The 15,705-nt window shown below is 39.6% G+C and overlaps 1 protein-coding gene across 1 annotated transcript; it reads left to right on the plus strand.

Moving 5' to 3' along the window:
• Positions 1 to 26: 26 nt before the first annotated feature.
• Positions 27 to 12,750, plus strand: LOC139445144 (glycerate kinase-like). Its single transcript, XM_071226244.1, has 5 exons — positions 27 to 151; positions 2,903 to 3,388; positions 8,143 to 8,294; positions 8,758 to 8,933; positions 10,311 to 12,750. Exons 1-5 carry the CDS (start codon positions 138 to 140, stop codon positions 11,217 to 11,219), a joined length of 1,737 nt encoding a protein of 578 aa, XP_071082345.1. The 5' UTR covers positions 27 to 137; the 3' UTR covers positions 11,220 to 12,750.
• Positions 12,751 to 15,705: the final 2,955 nt, after the last annotated feature.

Here is a 15,705-nt window from a genome sequence, read left to right on the forward strand (position 1 = left end):
CTTTATCCATTCACGTTGTAGTAATATTGGCTGGATATGGAAGTCAGCGAGTTGCAGACGACGAACATGTCTATGTTGACAACCATAGTCGTGATAAACCAATGTGACATCTCACGTTTGGATATTTACTGACCACAATGACCATGTTCATGTAAGTCAACCTTGACTTATTGTTGTTTTTGGAATTTTGCTGTTTAGGTTTAGGGTTTGTTGTTTCAAAGCTATAAAGACAAAACAGCTTGACCTAGACACAATTTTGAGAATATGACATGGAAATAAAATTTAGGCCTAGCTTCAGTTTTAGGCAAGATAACACTTTCATCTTTTGGTCAAATCGTCTTTGTCTGGTATTTAAAATAGGCCAAGTCGACATTAGACATGTGCTTCAGAGATAAGGTGCCTCACCTTGACATTGTCATTGTGAACGTCGTTGATCGACTTGATGCCAATGATGGGTGAATATCCATCGTCCGCCCATCTCGCCATTAACATTCTACAGGGTGCACTTATTAAGATTCTTGTATTTTTGGATTGACTTTGTGCTTATGATGTGTATATGTCAATATGTGTGTGGGATGGGCGGTGGAGGGGCTAAGGCTTATTCAACAGGTTTACAAGGTTTTCTCTGAAAATAAAAGACAAAGAATTTCACTCCACTTTTTAAAACTAAAAGACAGCAACTAGATAATTGTTCATCTTTCAGAATGCTTTAAATATTGGTAGTCATCTTTGGGTGTGGTGTCTTCTACTTTAAAGGGACAGGACATTGACCATTCTGAAGCATTGTTTCATTTTGGCTTTTGTTTCCAAACAGGGAATAAGCTTATCACGTGACCAGACTGTTCACTTGTTCATAAACAAACACACTTATTCTGAAATAAGAACAGATGGGCCCAATACAAGTCTTTCCATGTGCTTTACATATTGTTTTGCACAATTATATAGACATACTTTGAGAACTGCGACAGTGAGGTGTATGACAGGTCTCTGTGGGTCTGTGACTGCACATGGAGGATAAATATGCAAATGGAAATAGTTTTTCACGTTTTAGGATATTTCCTAAATGAAAGTAATGTGTATGTAAATGTGTAGACTTGTCCCAAATTAAATGGATAAAAAACACATGAATGAACTGTGTAAGATGTGGCACACAAATGGGCAGTGGGGTAGCCTAGTGGTTAGAGCATTCACTTGTCATGCCAAAGACCCGTATGCGGGTTTGATTCTCCACATGGGTTCAATGTGTGAAGCCCATTTCTCGTGTCCCCCTCAGTGATATTGCTGGAATACTGCTAAAAGCACAGTAAAACAAAACTCACTCACACACAAACACTCACAATGAGATTCACCAGAGGCTGTCGAGTCTGAAAGACCAGTTCCAAGCCGGTTGAAGACTCCTTACTGCTTCCTTACTGCTTCCTGACATTTAACTAAGATGGACTAGTTATCCTAATGACTGAGAATGTGTGTTGTTGTGTGTCTAAAAATGTCACAACAATGAAAAATATCAAAAACATCCTTAATATTAACCATTTTAGTGTAAGAATATTAATGTAGGCATGTGTCCACCAGACCAAGCAGTACTATATACAGATTAAATTTCAAGGTTGAAGGTTGTAACTGAAAAAAAACAGTGGTGCATAAATTTGTTTATTGAACACTTTAGGCATTTGTCTCAGTAGACTTTTGTACCCTCCAACGATGTTGCTGGATTGTTGCTGACTGTTGCTGAAACAACACTCCCTCACTAACTCACTCTTGTAATTGGTTTTCAATACCCAATATAATAATATGTATTATGATTTTGTTTTATGACAAGATGATATATGACGGATTACATTGTGCATTTTTGACATCTCCTCTGAAACTACAAGGCCTATGAAGCTAAAACTTTGTATGAATGATCCCAGCTATGATGCCCACATAATTCAAATCGAACTTGAAACATGGCCACCATATTTCTTCATAATTCAGGTGAGCTACAGAGCCTTGTGGGTGTATACTTCTTATATAAAACTGTCTTGTGGTAATGTTACATGAAGGCAGTGATAAATGGAGGATGTGTGGGTTCTGCAGACAATCAGATATCATCTTTTTAGAATGATTTGGCGTTTCCTCACCACCTTGATTCATAAAAAAACACAACACAAAACCCTTGCACTCAGAAACAACAGGGTGTATAAAATATCCTGAACAATATAATATCACAGGTTTACTTTTTTGCATTCAGAACTTGCTGTTTATATTCATATTTGGTTTTGGGGTAGAGACAACAGACATGCAAGCTTGAGCGATTAACTCCCGCTTACCGAGAATAAAAAAGCTGTGATGCTTGGTAATTTCACCTGACTTGACTTTCTATGGATGTGTCCTCAAATCATTCTCTCATAGAGGTATCATAAGATCTGATTTTGATGAGATGGAACGGACAAAGAAAACAAAGATATATGAAATGTCTTTCTTGGTTTTGCTTCTCCTGCCATCTACAGGCTGGAATATTTCACACAAGAAATCTGTAAACCACAAACATGAAAAAATAACTCTACATAGGGAAGTGCACTGTTAAACGTTGAACCTAATTCATACATCTTAGTAAACGATGCTCTCTGTATGGTGAAAAGTATGACTGATAACATTTGGAGGTTATAGTGGGTCAGTTGGAGAGATATTTACTTTAAAACTAGGTTAGGTCAAATCTCCACATAGGCCTGTACACACAGAAGTCTAGTGTATTAGCAGTCATCAGGTATGCTACACATGGCTAGATGGTATATTTGTCTGCATATTCTGTTTGTGTCGAAATTATGGCAGTGTACATTATCTGAATAATTAATTATCAGACAACAGGCTGTCATGCATACCTATTCCTTAAAACCTGATAACCAAAGTATTTCTGTTTCAGTTGGGGATCTGCATTTTCTTCAACAAGGTTGCTAACTAGGAAGGCATTTAGACAACACGTTGTGTCCCAAATACGTAATATTGACACCCTGTCAAAAACAAGATCTGTGTTGAAGCCAAATATTGCCCTTAGGACTAGAACTGTATCTTCAACGCTTGTCCGAAGTTTTGATCAGACAAGAATTATGGAAGCTGATCCAGGAGAAACAATGGAAGGTGATGCGAGACAAATATTCCAGGCTGCTGTTGAGTCGGTGATGCCGAGGCCGATGCTAGAGAGGGAAGTGATGTACAGGAAGGAGACGAGGACTCTGTGTGTGGGGGGCAAGGAGTATCAGCTGCAGAAGAATGTGTTTGTTGTTGGCTTTGGTAAAGCGGTCAGCGGTATGGCACGAGTTGTGGAGGAAATGCTGGGTGATCACATCGTGAAGGGCATTATAAGCATTCCCATTGGGGCAACAGAGCAGTTAAAGAAGTTAAATAAACAGTAAGTTTGAAAAAGAAATTATAACTTGGTTTTTGGATCTGCTGACCCTTAATTTCACCTATGTGGAATAAATGTTTTTTTGCTTCTGCCAAGTCTGTTAAAATATTTCACTGAACAAAAATATTCTTGTCACAGACACAGGCCCATTTTTCAGTTCATACCATTTCTCATTTAAGCATTTTCTCACCGAACAAAGATCTGAAGACCTCCCATTACAATTTACAGGCATCTTCCCGATGCAATGGAGTTAGCTTTGAAAAAAATCTATTCAAATTTGCTTCTGAACGAAAAAAAATCTTCAAGGTCTAATAGCTGGACGAGATTGTATGGCAATAATTCCCACTGGCTGTGGACAGTCTCTTCTGTTTTAAAAGTATATCCACTGAAGCGAAAGACAGATGGTTATTTAGTCAGAATATGTCGTAGTAACTGTAGTTCGGAATATCCTGTATTAACCTTTTCAAGGTTGCATGATTAGAGAACACATTCTGACTGTCCCTTTCCCGATCTGGTAAGCAGCGCTCTGATTCACCGGATGAAAGATTCTGACATGGGCTGTAATGCGATGTCCTCCCATCCATGTTAACTGTTGCCAGAACTAAGATTGGATTTTAATGAGATTGATGGTATATAAGAGGGTATGTGTAATAATTGATACCTTTTCTTACAGTTTCGAGTATTGTCTGATTTAATAGTTGTCAAAGTGGTCATCTAATTTTTCTGACCATGCAAAGTTTCTAAATTTGACCACTAACGCTGTTGTGAAGTGATATTATCCTTATTAGAAAGTCGGCAAGTTGACATAGGTGCAGGGTTAGAAACTAACAGTTTTCGTCCACTAGTCCTTATAATGATAACATAAAGCAAAACCCTTAAAAATTGCAAATTTCTACGAGTCCTTATGATACCTTTACCATCGGGCAGTTTGGCAAGGACTATAGGACTAGTGCCAATTTCTCTCACCGAGGTGCCATTTCAAGTGTCTGACAAAATGGGCTGACAGAATTAAAGAAAGTATTTGGATTTATGACCCTGCTGTCATAGCAACCGATTCAGGACAACCTTTGTCTGAATGGACATTTAATTCCAAAGGCTAATTGTCATGACGCCATGACGTGAACGTATACCATTGTATACATTGTGTTTGTGACTAGAATCACTCAACTGCCATAACTTGAAAGATGCTAATCTATATTAATCGTTAATCCTCATCACCATTGTATTGTACATTTAATGTCAGTCAGCTTGAAGGAGCTGTGCAACAGTGTCACTTCTCATAAATTACTGTTACATTTATGACTTAATCCATGTGACCATGGCTATATAAGCCTTGGTCCAGATAGACAGAGAGTGAGATCTCACCCTCATTCTAGCTAGGGTTAAGCTATGTGCTCCAGGGCACCAGCATCACCACGATTATTATGTTCTGACCCGGCACATGGTGCTTCTTGTATATATCTACCTGTATATTGTATATATTTGTATATGCTGCAAGCTATCAACTCAATGCTGTCACTTCCTACTGTTTGTTGTTTAATGTCACACTCAGCAATATGATGGCACTCTGTAAATAAGTCCAGACAAGACAATCCAGTGGTTGACATCATGAGCATTGATCTACACAACTGGGATCGATGACATGCCTCTACCAAGTCACAAAGCCTGACCCCGTTAGTCACCTCTTACAACAAGCATAGTTGCCTTTTACGGCAAGCATGGGTTGCTGAAGACCTATTCTACCCCAGATCTTCACGGGTGACTTCCTACTGGGAGTCGCTCATGGACCCCTTGTGTACAGGAATAGGCAAACTATCATTATCAACGTAACAAGCATTGCTAACCCATGTGCCAACAGGGTATTACTGCTATAGCCTTATGTGTAATCATCATGACACATTCATACTGTTTTGTTGTATCACTTCTGGTATATATTTTGCATTTTTCATGTTTACAGAGATGTGTGCAACTTTTAAAGCATATAAGATACCAAAACAGTCCGCTGGAACATCAATGCCTCATCATGCTCATGTTAGTGACATGGTGTCCAAATATTAAAATCAAAGTACTCTTCATGGGTATTGCTTTGTTCTCATTAAAATCTGATCTTTACAGAGAAATGTCATGTCGTAGATCTGATTTTAATGAGAACAAAATAATATTTATTAAACACAATTTGACAATGACCACAAACAGGTCTACCTCTCAGCCATGAAACTTTACTAATCATCTGGGCCCATTGCACAAAGAGATCTTAGCGCTACGACTATTGTAAGCCTATGTTAAAGGGGCACTGATCTAATGCAATTCCCCGGACTGGTTGTTGCCTTTGTTATTGTTTTTCCCCCCGTGAGTACCCGGATGATACGCAACGCAACTGAGCGTGACCAGAGACTGGGCTACCGTCTGCAAGGACAGCTAAATAAACTTGGAGGCTGGAGGCAATATGTGTTTTACGAATTTTTGCATAAACACTGATTGGTTAACTGTGATCTATAAAGATTTCGACAAAGGGCGCATGTTAATTAATTTCTTCAGCCTAAACAAACAGACAAAAAGAAAGGCGGAGCTAATCGGATTTGGAAATACCCCAGATGGTTATAGTTTAATACTAAAAAAAGTATCTATGCAGTGAAAGCATTTTCGGATTTCAGATTGCGTCGATAATACGATTACTACTCCCTTGTTGTCATCCACGTTTTCTCGTATAACCTACACTTGTGTATTTGTCGTCATTCACTTGATGCTCAGTTAATGAATTTATTACAGGTACAATTAGTGGTAGCACCACTTAGATTACCTGACAAAGGTTCCCATGTGGCATTTATTGTGTCTGGGGTAATTATTCAATCTAAATCCAGGTTTGAAGTGAGGTGAAATGTGTGTTATGTAATATGCACGTGGCAGACCAGCAAGAGGTGAATGATCAATTGATTTACTTTTTTTTTGTAAATCAACGGATCGTTCCAGGTCATCAAAGGATTGACAGAAAATACGTTGATTGATTAATTACTGTTATCTTGCACAGTGGATATGTCAAAAGTGAGTGTTTACATGTCTAGGTTTACTAAAACAAAGGGAATACACTCATATCATGGCGTGAAGTGCTGATGTAAAAACAACATACTTTGTTCAAAGGGTTAACTGATAATACGTTGATTGATTGATCATTGTTATCTATCACTCAATGGAGTTTTTATGAACCGTGGACGTTATGAAAATAGTTGTCACGTGGGCTTTCTCAGCCGACCCTTGAGACTTGACACCTATGTGAAACACCTGAAACAATCCAAGTGATCAGTTCAGAAACGAACACGGGTTATAATATCCCGAAACGATATATATCATTTAAAATATTTGATTGTTACAGAGACACGTGACATCGAATAAGTTTCTTTGTACAGCTGCGGACGAGTGGAATATTGTTCCTTTGTGTGGATATTCACGGATACATTCCTCGAACAAGGAAGCTCCTAAAATTTATACACATAAATTTGGTAGGTTGCAATTATGGTATTTGCATTTTGTTTTCCTTCATTTGAACCGATTCGTTCATGTTTCTCTAAGTCTTGGTTGGGAAATTCTTCAATGCACGATAGACGTTGTTTTCACATGTCTTTCCTTTGTAAGCGTGTATATATTACAGTCAATTTGTAAAATGTGATTCTCTCAGTCAATTTATAAAATGTGTAAATATTTCAGTCTGTCCAGATTGATTAAGATGATCAAAAGGGCATACAAACATCACAACAGATCATTATGTAGGATTAGAAGCCAAACAACACAGAAATGTACTTTTCACCGTAACATTTTCAGTCTCTTGGTGATGACATTAAACATCAAAATGTTTGGAATTCGGTATCATACTAATACAAATGGAAATGTTTTTTAATCAGTTTGAATAAATTTGAAAATGTTACACATTTTGGCAGTAAAAAAATATACACACTATAAAAAAGCAATGCTCAGGTGAAGTATTTACTTTGTGTTGCAAGTCAAACTAGTTTAAACGAAAATCGCATAATTACCAAGCAAGTGACTTATCAAAACTTTGTCACCATTACCGATGCTACCCACAAAGATACCCACATTTCCTTTTTATCTCGAAAACTGTATTTCATTTTGTTGATCAATGTGACCATACACCCTTATTACTACCCATAAAAGTGACTGATGCGCTCACGAATTGCGCAGCAGAGGTCGCGAACTAGTCTAGATTTCTGCTATACATCCGGGTACTCACTGGGAAAAAACAATAACAAAGGCAACAACCAGTCCCGGGGAATTGCGTTAGATCAGTGCCCCTTTAAAGTATGGGAGTTACGATCATCTTAGTGCTAAGATCGATTTGTGCAAGTGGGCCCTGGTACCTGTTACATCTGATGCCAATATTACATGACGTTATAGAAGGACATATTGGTAGGTAACACTGTCATTCAACTTGGTCTAGATAGGGGAATCCCCAACTGTCATATTTACTGCATTAGAAATTAGCACTAGTCCTATAGTCCTTGCCAAACTGTCCAATAGTTAAGCTATCATAAGGACTAGTTGAAATTTGCCAATTTTAAGGGTTTTTCTATATGTTATCATTGTAAGGACTAGTGGACTATAACTGTTAGTTTCTACCCCTGATTTATAGTAACTACTATGCACAACATACATATTCCTTACTTATCATGCTTACCGTATTCGACGTAATAAGCCCCCCGCTCTAATAAGCGCCCAAAAATGTGATATTTGTGTCCTCTGCCCAGTGACATGCTGTTGGAGGCGAGCAGTAAGATCACAGTGTACGAGGGAGCCAAGGATAACCTCCCAGATGAGGACTCTCTCAAGGCTGCTGAAGAAATCCACAAACTGGTGTCAGCATTGGGAAAAGATGACATTCTCATTGTGCTTGTATCAGGTGATTTTACCGTTTAACCGTTGTCAATACTTGAGAGGTTTGTATACAAGTCATTCCTCCATCACTCGTGAATACATAAGCCTGATATGTGTTGCCGTAATGTCTATCAATAATAAACTATTGAAATAAGGCGTTCTTTTACTCAAATGAGCAGTGTTGAGAATTGGTTGTAAACCATTATTGATGATTGGTTCGCAACCAGTTGTTTATCAAAATTAATTGGTAAGGATAATGTTGCTGTTTGTGAATGTTAAGTTAAAGAAGCACCAGGCTCTATAATCATCTATAAATATTGATAAATGACAGTGAAATATTTCAGTTTTAAGGCAAGTGTGACATGACTTTTAGCCTTGAAAAGTGATTATTGCCATGAAAGGGCCTTAATAGGCCATACATTTGGTGGCTCAAGTTTTAATGAGCCATGTTTAACCCAGTGGGTCATTTTTCCTCCACCTATCCCTAGGTGGCGGATCAGCTCTGCTGCCTACCCCATGTCCCCCTATATCGCTGGGGGAAGAGATGGAGCTGACACGTCTACTGGCCAGCAAGGGGGCAACCATTCAGGAGCTCAACCTCATCCGCTCCAACATCGAGGTTCTCAAAGGAGGAGGACTTGCTCTGGAAGCCAGACCTGCCTCAGTGAGTTGTGTACACACTTCTCTTTTCTCCTTTGGATAATACATGTATTTTGAAATAAACAATGTCTAGGCATCATCTGTTGTCTATTTGATGGTGGTTAGATCCCAAGTCATGATAGTTAGACCTGCCTCAGTTTTTTTAAAAAATGTTTTCCAAATCTTTTCATTTTTAAAATCAAGGTGCTCGAGTAATCTGATGCACTTCGCGACAATATAGATTTTGATTATTGATTGTCTTGACTGGGCGCAACCAATTCATTTGAAGCAAATGCAAGTAATATCATAAGCAGAATCTGATTGGTCAATAGGAAGGACATAGACTGGACATAACTCAAAATATCCACTGGTGGCGCTATGATTGAGCCACAAAATTAAGGTGGAAACTCCCTTGCCACGGGAAGATGTCATTTATTACAATGCTCAAACATTAAGGAATTATATGGTACAGCCAACAATAACACATGTTTCTAAGGCAACTTCTGGAGTTATCGTTTGGCTGGCCTAACGAGTCTATACTTAGTCCAATCAATACTGTGTAATTAAATTTAACATCCGGGTTGATTACAGTATTCACAGAGCATGTTTTCTGTCGACTGGGTGACAGATATTTTCCAAATCTTTTCTTGATTTAAAAATGGTTTGATGCACTTTGCGTAAGAATCGTTATATTACAATATAGATCTTGTTTATCAATCAGATTGTCTTGACTAAGCACTGCCATTTTGTTTGAAGCAAATGCAAGTAATATGAGAGTTTGAATCTGAGGGATGTAGCCACTGTTCGGTTGACTGCAGGATTTGCAAAGCATGTGCATCGTCAACTCGTCAACAGATATTTTCCAAATCTTTTCATTTTTTAAATCAAGGTGCTCACGTGATTTGATGTACTTCGCGAAGTAAGAACTGTTTTATCACAAAATAGATCTTGATGGTCGATCAGATCGTCTTGACTGGGCGCCACCATTTTGTTTGAAGCAAATGCATGTGATACAAGAGGTGGAATCTGATTTGTCCATATGAAAGAGGCATAGAATGGACATAACTTGTAATAGCCACTGGTGGCGTTACGATCGAGCCCAGGAATTCCAGCCTAGTTCTGCAAGGTTGGAAACTGGACTTGTAAAGTCAGTTAATGCTCTTGCCTCGGGAAGATGTGTGTGATTGATCAACATGCTGTTACACCTGTATGGCCTTCCTTATCTAATAGGGGTGGTGGGGTATCCTAGTTGAGCTAATGTGTTCGCTCGTCACGTCCCATGAAATTTCTTTTGGAACTGTAAGTTTCATCCAGACTTAATTTCAAACAAACTATCTGCTTTTATCTATTTTATGAATATTAGTGTATAATGTAGGTATATTAATAGTTCTGAATGTTGCAGGTGATATCTCTCATCCTGTCCGATGTTATTGGAGACCCCCTTGACTTCATTGCCAGCGGTCCCACTTTCTGCAGTGCCACTGATGCCAGCCAGTGCATGCATCTTTTCAAAACATTCAACATTACAGACCAGGTTCCCAAGTCAGTCTTAGAATTCTTGGAGCGACGGAAGAAAGTGAAAAAAATGCCCATAACAGTTGACAGCCCTGATTTTGAACATTTGGCATGGGTTCAGAACCACATTGTTGGAAACAATGCCATAGCAACATCTACCGCAGGCAGCACAGCTAGAAACCTGGGTTACCTCCCCTTAGTTTTGTCAACATATTTAAGTGGGGACACCAGAGAAATTGCAGCCATGTTTGGGAAACTGGCCAAATATGTCCTACTGATATTCAGACGGAACTCTAAAGAATACAACCCTGTGTTGGCAACGCTGGAAGTCGATCTGGTTCGAACAGGAATCAGCAAAGATAAGCTGAACGAGGTTGTCACTTTAGTGGAGAAAGGTAAGAATATGCAGAAAGGGGTTTGTATTATAGCAGGAGGGGAGACAACTACCCTGGTGAAGGGCAGTGGACTTGGAGGGAGGAACCAGGAGATGGCTCTGGCTATTGCTCCATATCTGGCCGCCCTGAAAGGAGACTCGGTGTTCAAGACGTATAGTCAGATCTGCTTCCTGAGTGCAGGCACTGATGGACTTGATGGACCCACAGATGCTGCAGGGGCGGTGGTTGATATGGATTTCACCCAAATCCTGTCTGAGGAGGGAATGTCGCTGGACGAGTTCTTGCAGAATAATGACTCTTATAATCTGTTTCGCTTAGTCAGAAATGGGTCCAATCACATTAAGATTGGCCATACTGGGACGAATGTAATGGACATACAGATATTGTTGGTGAAGCATTAATTTTAGTGGCACTATTGATTGTGGTTTTCCAGACTATGTGATGTTTATTCCAGATTATGTCAAAGAGGACAGGGATTTCTTTAGTGTTTGTGTTGTACTAAGTATTAGGTCTCAGTTCAGTAATGTTCTTCCCCTAAACTGCCTGTGATGTGTGTGACTGAGCAGGGTTTTATGCAGATATTTTGGCCAATGTTGTTATGGCATACCCTCTGATACAAGGGTGGCCCAGTGGCAAAGGTGCAATTCTCTTTGCAGAGTTGGGTCGCTTTGGCATACCAACTATTGATGATCATGGGTTCGAATCCCATATGGACCCACATTATGGTTCTGAAACTGTCCCCATCACACCCATTGTCTGAGACAAAGTATCAAGTTATCTGAACTTTGTTTAGGTTTTGTGCAAGGTCATGGTCTCTAGAATGGACAAGGGCAATTTTTAAAGAAAAGTGGAGGATTTTGTCCAATACAGCGTTAGAAATTGGCACTCGTCCTGTAGTCCTTGCCAACTGCCCAACTGTTAGGGTGTCACAAGGACTAGTAGAAATGTGCCCTTTTTAAAGGTTTTGCTATATGTTATCATTGTAAGGACTAGTGGGCTGAAACTGTTAGTTTCTATCGCTGCAATATGATGTCAGAACAGTACAACAAACAACCAATCTCAATGAGATCACATCTCTTACTTTATAGGATATCTCTCTGCATGAAGATCTGACAACACCTCCATATAAGGTCGCATCAGGTGAAACCTGAGTGATCTTTGACTGCCCAGTGTAAAGAAGGATGTGTGGGTTTTGAGACAATTAAATCTCAGACTTCTGAAACGATTAAGCTTAATTTCTTTACCACCACGATTCTGAAATTTCCACCACAAAAAGAAGACCACCACGGAATACAATTTGTCCCTCTACTGCAACCCTTTGGGGCGTAGATGCAATGTTGCTCAGAAATGAGTGTATGTATTCCATATGTACAACCAAATAATAGTGTGGATTGATGTTTTTGCATCCAGAATTCCCTGATATTATCTGTTTTCAAGATAAAAAATCAAATTTGTTGGTCTCAATGCTACTGAGAATTTGGAAGCCTCAACTAGGGGCGATTGGCTGATTAGAACCAATCATCTGATGCGGCCTCCTTTGGAGGATTCATGCAAGGAGGTTTTAAATCTTTGTAAAAGATCTGATTTTATTGATACTGACAAACAACAAATGTATCTAGTGTATTTAGCATTCTTGTTGAAGTCATGTCTTCAGGAATGGGCAATAACTGTCCATGGTTTGTGATCATGGTTAGAATCTATGGTGCTGTGTTTGTAATCATGTACTTCTGCTGAATATTCGGCTTACAAATTTTCATGGTAAAAAAATCCATTGCTTGCTTTCATTAATAAGCATATATATATACCCAGGAATACATGATAAACATGCAAAAATAAAATAATGATATTAATGTCATCATTATAAATGTTATAGCTAACTTTCGTAATGTACAGTAAAACCTTATCAATTTTGATTGTTTCCAGCAAGAAATGTCCAGATTATTAAATTTGCAGATTAAGAAATCATGGTTTCTATTTATGTTGCTGTGTTATGTTCGTTTCTATTCTTGTGAGTCCAGACTTCATTTAACGCTATTATGATCAGTATCTGATTTATATGGCTTCATGAGAAAGGAATGACCCAATTGTTGCAGGTTGTATATGTGATATTTTTTTTTAAACTGTGCCAGAAAAAAACTGGAAAATAGGTTTCTTTGGGTGGACATAGTTGATGTCCTGAATCAAAGTGAAAGAAAAACGGCCGGCTCCTTCTCTCAGTGAAAAACATTGTGTCTTTAAACAATATTTCTTTCTCAAGCAAACTCTTAACTACTGGGTCACTCTTTGCCCAAATCTTTGACCTTCAGAGTTTCATACAGTTGAAGGGTAGATTTGGCAAGGGTTGCTCAATAATCTAGGGTGCATGGGTGGCCCAGTCGTCTTAGGTGCCGCAATTCGCTGTGCAGAGTTGCGTCCCTTGGGCATGCCAGACACCTATGATTGTAGGTTCGCCTCGATTATGTTTCTAGGTTTGTCAGCACAATACCCGTGCTCATGGGTTTCACCAAAGTGGTAAACATCTGAGACCTGCATCACTCCAGGCTTTCCTCCCACATTAAGCTGACACACCGTGATATAACTGAAATACTGTTAAAAGCGGCGTTAAACCCAACTCACTCACTCTCACTCACTCACTCACTCATCTAAGGTGCCACACTTGGCTGGGCAGAGTTGCTTCCTTTATGAGTGCAAGAGATGTATGATTGTGGATTTAAATCCCAGACTGTTGGAATGTCAGCAATATATTATCACGAAAGTGGTAAACGTCTATCACCTGCATCTCTTGCTACTTTCTTTGTCCATCAAGCAGACAAGTGGTGATTACAGAAATATTTTCGAATTTATCCAATTTCACTCACTCATGACGACATGCATGGTTTATTGTGGACATATTCTTACCCCAGTTCCAATGGGATCTTTGTACTGAAAACATCACGTTTGGAGCCCCTTTCTGACCCTCTCTAAGGCCCGACTGCCTCTGTGGTCTAGTGTTAGAGCATCCGCGAGAAAGATGGAAGGTCCGCGTTTGATGTCCCGCGGCATACAAAAAAACGTTTAAAGATGGTACTTGTTGGTACCCTGTCTGGCGCTCGGCATTAAGGGGCTAAAAACAAGGACTGGTCAGCTCGGAGTCAGAATACTGTGTCTGAGTGAGGTATTCATGTTAAACTGGGGCATGGTATCTGACTGGGCTAGCACTAATAATCAGTCCCGACTAAAGTACTCACGGAAATGAAAAAAACCTGTTTTTCTCAATTTAAAAATCGACACAAAGTGTTACGTAGCTGTAAATACGAAATAACAAAACAACTCGAAAAGTACTAGTCTGGATTTGCTAGTTTGATTTCAGTGAACAATACAAAATGTACTTTACAGGAGGTATTTTGTCGGCACTTTCAACATTCAAAAATAAAACTAAGTCCAAATTGACATAGCAGAAACAGACTATAGGCATTATGCACCTGTTCTCACCTGTCGTCAATGATTTCATAGGTCACCTTGATCAACTTACACCTGGTTATGCCCTGTTTCACAATAGTCTGTTTTATTCACATTTTTACACACTTTTTGTTTGAATATTTACATATTTTGTATATTAACTGCATTTATTTAAGATCTGAGGTCGAAAGAACAGGTTTTTTTCATTTCCGTGAGTACTTTAGTACAAGCAGACGCACGCACGCACGCACGCGCGCACACACACACACACACACACACACACACACACACACACACAAACACGTTGCTACATATGTGCGATAATCTTGGACGCCACGTTAAAACCCATACTCTAAGGCCCAGGGCCCATCAGTGATCTTGGTGGTACCACCGTTGGACATCAAATTCGTGGGGCTTCGTAACTGTGGCGACACAAGTATGTAGACGGGGTTTTCCATCGAAAATACAGCTTCTGGACGCTAAGCAAAAAGGACCACAGGATAGGGCGGCAAATACCCTGAATGTTTTCATTTTATAATTAGTTTTCTCAGCACAACAACTAAAGGATATCTAAAGACCACACCCGGGTAGAAAATAGGTCTTCAGTAACCCATGCTTGGCGAAAAAGGAGACTAACAGGATCGGGGGTGTTAGGCTCGCTGACTTAGTCGCTGCTGTTCATCGTTTCCCATTTGCTCATGATGTCAATCACTGGATTGTCTGGTCCAGACACGATTATTTACAGACCGCCCTCCTACAGCTGCTATATTACTGAGTGCGGCGTCAAACAAACTTAAAACCAGTCTCGGTTCAGCTGCCTCTCCTCCTGTATTACTGTCATCTTGTTGCTATTAGATCCAAGGAAGGAAAATAGAATGGCGTGTACCAAAAGAAAGTATCTGAATCGGGGCCAAAAAGGAAGAACGGTTCTATGATTAGAAGACAAATAAACATGGCAATGTCAAACCTTTGCCTATATACTCAAACGTCGGACATATGGTAGTTCACCACCAAGTGACCGTGGTCTAGTGGCAGAGCGGAAGGCCCGGGGTTCGATCCCCGGCACGTCATACCCAAAGACGTCAAAAGATGGTACTTGTTCCCCTGTCTGGTGCTCGGCTGGTCGGCTCGGAGTCGGTATACTGTGTCTGAGTGGGGTATTCATGTTAAACTGCGGCATGGTATCTCAGTGAGCTAGAGTACAAGCAGCCACACAAACACACACACGTACATGCACGTCGCTTTATAAGTGCAATAATCTTGGACGCGGCGTTAATCTCCAATTCACCTCACCTCACCTCACCTCACCTCACCCTCACCACCAAGTCGTGTCTGCCAGCTGTAAAAAAAACCATACTATTCACTCACTAAAGCCGTGTTAAGATTTTTATCAAAAACAAAAGTTAAGTATTCGTTTTCAGTTGGAAAGATCTGTGCCTTCCGATTCTA

This window comes from Haliotis cracherodii, unplaced genomic scaffold (genome assembly GCF_022045235.1).
Source record: "Haliotis cracherodii isolate W230 unplaced genomic scaffold, xgHalCrac1.p SCAF_6, whole genome shotgun sequence".
Classification (NCBI taxonomy): Eukaryota; Metazoa; Mollusca; class Gastropoda; order Lepetellida; family Haliotidae; genus Haliotis; species Haliotis cracherodii.